The sequence below is a fragment of the Arachis ipaensis genome, chromosome B03 (genome assembly GCF_000816755.2).
Source record: "Arachis ipaensis cultivar K30076 chromosome B03, Araip1.1, whole genome shotgun sequence".
Taxonomy (NCBI): Eukaryota; Viridiplantae; Streptophyta; class Magnoliopsida; order Fabales; family Fabaceae; genus Arachis; species Arachis ipaensis.
The window spans coordinates 134720390-134725633 of NC_029787.2; the positions used below are offsets into that span (position 1 = coordinate 134720390).

General features: G+C 33.1%; 1 protein-coding gene across 6 annotated transcripts; it reads right to left on the minus strand.

Annotated features, from left to right (window-relative positions):
- Positions 1136 to 5244, minus strand: LOC107631960. Of its 6 annotated transcripts, none has more exons than XR_002360073.1 (5): positions 4598 to 5238; positions 3881 to 4141; positions 3717 to 3784; positions 2498 to 3327; positions 1136 to 1284 (listed from the first exon to the last, which is right to left on the minus strand). XR_002360073.1 is itself a non-coding variant. In XM_021120038.1 (5 exons), exons 2-4 carry the CDS (start codon positions 4920 to 4922, stop codon positions 3756 to 3758), a joined length of 615 nt encoding a protein of 204 aa, XP_020975697.1. In that variant the 5' UTR covers positions 4923 to 5178; positions 5219 to 5244; the 3' UTR covers positions 2275 to 3327; positions 3717 to 3755. The 6 variants fall into 6 exon arrangements, 4 of the variants coding, with proteins under 4 accessions (XP_020975697.1, XP_020975699.1, XP_020975696.1 ...); XM_021120038.1 differs by lacking the exon at positions 1136 to 1284 and having other exon boundaries at positions 2275 to 3327; positions 4598 to 5178; positions 5219 to 5244; XM_021120040.1 differs by lacking the exon at positions 1136 to 1284 and having other exon boundaries at positions 2275 to 3327; positions 4598 to 4978; positions 5056 to 5238.

Here is a 5244-nt window from a genome sequence, read left to right on the forward strand (position 1 = left end):
ACTGCCTATTACAAACTGTACACAAACCTAATATCAATTATAGGAAATCTCACTCCCAAGAGCACCAAATCCAACTTTTGTATCAATTTTTGAAGTGAAAAAATGTGGTGAGTTCTCTCTCTTTAAACTAGTAGCTGTGTCTCTTTGATTCCATTTGTTTTCAACTACATGAAGACCACTTTTTATTTATGGTAGGAGCTGTACTTAGTTTATTTTTTTCTTCGTCCACACCAAAGTTAAAATCAGCTATATTTCATTCAATCAATGTGCTGTGTGCTTGTTTCATTCTATCCGTGAAGTTATGTAAGCACATTGTATATCTGATCAGTAATCTTTTGTTACATAGGTTATGCATTTCTTCACTGTTATTTCTGCTTTCTCTTTGGAATCTCAGTTTTGAATAATATTTTGAAAGATTGGTGCACTTAAGAAAGAGCTAGAATCTGTGCCACTGGTAGCCTTGGTGGTTTACTTATAACATTATTAAATGTGAGATTCACTTGTTACTGATTTCAGAGTCGGCACTATACCATGTGAGAGGAATTTCATGATTGGTAAAACGGCTGAGAGGGAACTTCATTATCAGAGAATGGAAAAATAATAGAGCTAGCTACTGGTATTGACATCTACATTATTATCTCATTAATTATCTTTTGTTTAGTGCAGTCATCCCCATAAACAAATAAACATAAAGTCTTGGAGAATAGATTTGGTTTTTGTGTGCTGAGAATAAGTTGTTCTTTCCTTTTTTATTTTTGGATCAAATCCTTTTATGGAGATGAAGAGAGAAAATATAGAAAAAGATAGGACAAGGTATCCTCTAATAAGAGGGAAAAAAAAAACTATCGATGAAGTAGAGCTTCTTCAATCACCCTGTTGGTTAAGAGGACCAAGGCGAATTTTGTTCCTTTCAGTAATGAACTTTACCAAGCACCCTAAGTTTCTCTTACAGCATGAACTAGAAGTTGAAAATTTGTGTATATGTGAATTCTTATTATGTCAGCTTGATAAGGCTAGTGATCCCAAAAAATCAAGATAGAAGCTGAAAATAAAGATGATGTTATATGCATATCTGCATTAACGGGTGATGGCCTACCAGAATTCTGTAGCGCAGTTCAACAAAACTTGAAAATCATTTTGAATATAATCTAACGTGCACTTAATGATATCTGCATCTTCATCAGAACTTGAACTCTCATGTCCATATTTGGAGCTGTTTTTAGCCATGGTACGCTGACATACCAAAGCTTCAAAGCTTCAACCCACACGGCACACCATGGAGTCCTGCAAAAAAAGAAAAATTATAATGAGATAATTCATGCAATTATTTGTTTATTGACTAGAAGATGTATAAAACTAAGTTATAAATTAACTAAACTAGCTAAGATGCAAATGCATCAAAACACCAAATTTAAATTTTGTTTGTCAAGAAAAGAAAATAACATAAGAGTTGAGATAATAAAATAAGAGCAAGTCTTTATTTGAAGAAACACCTCTATCCTAGTTAATGAGGTTTATCATGCATAATGATTTTATTGATGGTTATTCCCTGAGTGAACCTTAACTTTTAAGTTCTCAGGATAGAATACTCGCTTGGACTTAACTTGATTGACCTTTATAAAACTTCATTAATCATGTGATTCTTGACTTATTTTTATTTATTTTTATTCATCTCAAAGAGGTTTCTTACTTTATTTAAGATTAAGTGTTTTGTCTTAAGGCGACTCTTTAAAATAAGCTTTTAATTAACACTCTCGAATCAGTTGGTTCAAGGTGTTAGGTGTTGAGACACCCTTAAGAATATACTTGTTCAAGCCGCTTTCCTTAACACACGCACACCACAGGCATATAACTTGAATATTTTCTCTAAACATTGGTGTTCAAAAACCTCTTTGGATTACTAAATGTTTTACTACAAGTGGCTCTTGATTATATGGACTTTCAATCGATAATCCCAAATTTGTTAACTCAAATTATCGGGTGACTAAACAATCCTAAAATTTAATTGTCCAAGCACATCTTTTGAACATAAACACTACAGACACATATCTAAAGCTTGAGTTATTGATGCCTAGTCTTATTATTAGATTTCTTTCCTTCTCTGTTTTGGCATTTTTCTTTCTTACTTTTCATTGTCAAGGATCCTTTTATTTCTAAGGTCTCACAAAGTCCGATTTAAGCTTACAACTAAGGGAGCATTCTATCTCTAATTTTTGTTCATGAACCACATCTTAATCAAGCATATACACCACCACTTTTCATAGGACTTATTCATTTTTCATAGGATAGACTTAACTTTCTTTTCTTTAATAACATCCCTTTTATTGAATTCAAATTACAAGCACACAATTTAAGTAAGATAAGGTGACGCATCATCAAAGCTAGCAAACAAGACAATAATAAAAACAGCACACAATAACATGAATGAACATAAAGAGAATTGGAAGCATGTTCTATTTCATACATGCATTTCCTTATAAGAAAGGAACTCCACCACCTTTTCAATCTTTGTTCATCTTGCTGGTCTCTCCTTGCTTTCTTTTTTTCTTCTTTGACTCTACTTGGTTTGCTTCTCCTTGGTTCCTGCTCTTGCTTTCAGAATCCTCTTTCTTGCATAGCTTTCCTCAATTTCTCGTCATTGTACTTCACCTTTCCCATCTCAAATTTTTCTAGTTCACCAAAAACTTCTCTAAAGGGCTTGATGCGTCTACTAGAGTTGGAAATCCAGCACATAAAAAATCAAGCTTGGCTTGGGTGTTAACATCATATTCGACCCTGTCCCTATGCTCTAGGAAGACTCTATCTTGCACACCTTGACGATGTAGATTTCATTGAGGATTTTATCTTGTTGAGCCATGTTGTTGATGGATTCTTGAAGTTGTGCATATTGTTCTCTCTGTTGCTCCATCATTTGTTATTGAAAGTCTTTTTATTGCTCTTGAACCTGAATGTATTGCCTTGAAATTCCTTCAAAGACACTTTAAAATTGGCTCAAGCCAAAGGGGTTGGGTGCTTGCTCTGTTTCTTGCCTTGCTTCCCTTCTTCTCTGTGGCCTTCTTTGTCTCTGAGTAGTTGTGACATTTTCCATCCTTGTCTTCGTCTTCAAAGATTACCCAACCTTTTCACACTAGTGTAGGATGGTGCTTGGATGGCTTAGCCATGTTCCAGAGTTATTCTCCACTGCTATTTTCTGAATGCTATTGGCAATGATCTCCGGAACCTTGACTTCTCCTCCCTTCATTATGCAATAGACTTGTTTTGTCGATTTTTGACAAATCGATGGTGGTTCGATTCTAATGATCTGTGAGCGAAACCAACTCCTCTATTCTAGTACCAGTTTTTAGAAGTGCACCAAAGCGTCTTCGATTAGACAAGTTTTAACAATAGAAAAATAAAATAAATTTGTAAAATTAATTAATGTAATTCAAAGATTGAAATTCACAAATCAAAATTAAACAAATTATGAAAAAAGAAGATTTGCTTTGAAATTAAAGAGAAAGTAAAGACGATGACTTAAATTGAAAGATTAATCGAACAAAGTAAATTGCAAAGTAATTAAATAGACAAAGGAAAGAAAATGAAGAAAACTAGGACAATAAAGGTATTTAAAATGTTAAGATTTACAGAAAAGAAAATGAATTAAAAAAGAAACTGGAAGGAACCCTACAGGAAATTGCTGAGATGTGAGAATGCTTAGAGTGTATAGAGACTCTTACTCGATTTGGTTTTTTCCGATTGAGATCTTCATCTCAAACTTATATCTTCTCGAAAAATACCACACAACCTGTTTCGATCAACAAGACTATTATTGCTCTATTCATTGTAACCTCATAGGTGTTCGAAGTAGGAAATATTGACCTTCTCACTATTTCAAACTAACCTTTTGCTTCGGGTATGAAGTCACCCCTTCTCAGTTGGTTTGGACCTCCATGTGAATCTCTTATCCAATTCATCCCCAAAACACAAAAATCACTCACTATATCCTCATACCTTGGGTCACCATTAGTCCTTTCTTCATAGCTAGCTTTGGGAAAGGATCTTGGCCTTATCTGGAGTGTTCTCATGATCGAACTATGGCTCAAATCAACCTCCACTCCTCTTACATAACTTTTGTATGGAGAGTCATTTTCATTCTCTCTCACTGCATTTGCATAAGAGTCAAGCTCACAAATAGAGGTTGGTCACATAGTAGCTCCCACCTTCTTTTATGAATTTCTTCCCTTATTAAAAGGTATTTATTACAATATATAAAAAGTAATAATTAATAAAAATTCTGCTTAACAGATATAAAATAATGTTCGACAAGGTTCTAGCACAAATAATTATAATAGAAAATTATACAAGGCAAGCTAAGTAAAAATAGAGGATTATATTATAATATGTATATAGATAAAAGAACTTGAAGAGGAGTTTGGTTTTGATAATTGAAACTTCTTTGTTTAATTCCCAATAACAATATCACTTTTTGATATCAATCATTCCTCAAAAAACCTAAACATAACCATCCATAGAACCAATCTTTTTTTTTTCTGAATTAAAGAAAAGAACTAAGTATCATAAATTATAAATTATAATAATGTATAATACATAAACTAACTGCTTTTTGTTGGTTTGCTTTTCCTCCTAACTCTGCTTCTAGAAGCAACCACCATCCCTCCTTTAGGAACTTGTGCTTCTTCTTCTTTGTTCTCTTTGCCTTGTTCTTGTTCCATTGATGATGAGCTAATAATAATATCCATGCTTGCTTGTGCTTTTTTCTCTTCCATTTTCACAATAATCTTCTTTGGTCTTCCTCTTTTCCTTGGTACCTGTTTTTGTTGTTCTTCTTGTTGCTCTATTATTGCTTCTTTTGATGATGATGCTGCTTCAGCTATTTCTATTGATGAAAGTTCCTTAATCTTTTGTGGTTTCTTCTTACCCATCAATCATTAGTCATAAAAAATCCTTCTTTTACAAATTAATAATATTCTAAGGAAACCTATTGAAGAAGAAGGCCATAAATAAAGATCCCTTAATAATAATAATAATAATAATAATATCCGTTGAAGGACTTACAAATAATAAAAGATTGATTCTTCAGCACAGCAAAATTATATGCATCTTCTTGGTTTTGTGATGATACAAACAAAAGAAAAAGAAAACTTGTCTCTCTTTCTCTTTCTCTTTCTCTCACTCTATCTAGAAGCATTAGAAATTTAGAATATCCTTGACCAGAAACAGGATTATGAAAAAGTAAGGACCCCT

Excerpts from the sequence above, each read along its gene's own strand:
- LOC107631960 (XM_021120038.1), bottom strand. The coding sequence starts at position 4,922 with ATGGGTAAGAAGAAACCACAAAAGATTAAGGAACTTTCATCAATAGAA. Across the intron at positions 4,142-4,597 it reads AAGCAAACCAACAAAAAGCA|TGAGAGAGAATGAAAATGAC; the intron begins GTTAGTTTATGT and ends ATGCAAATGCAG. Across the intron at positions 3,785-3,880 it reads CTTCATACCCGAAGCAAAAG|GTTGTGTGGTATTTTTCGAG; the intron begins GTTAGTTTGAAA and ends TGATCGAAACAG.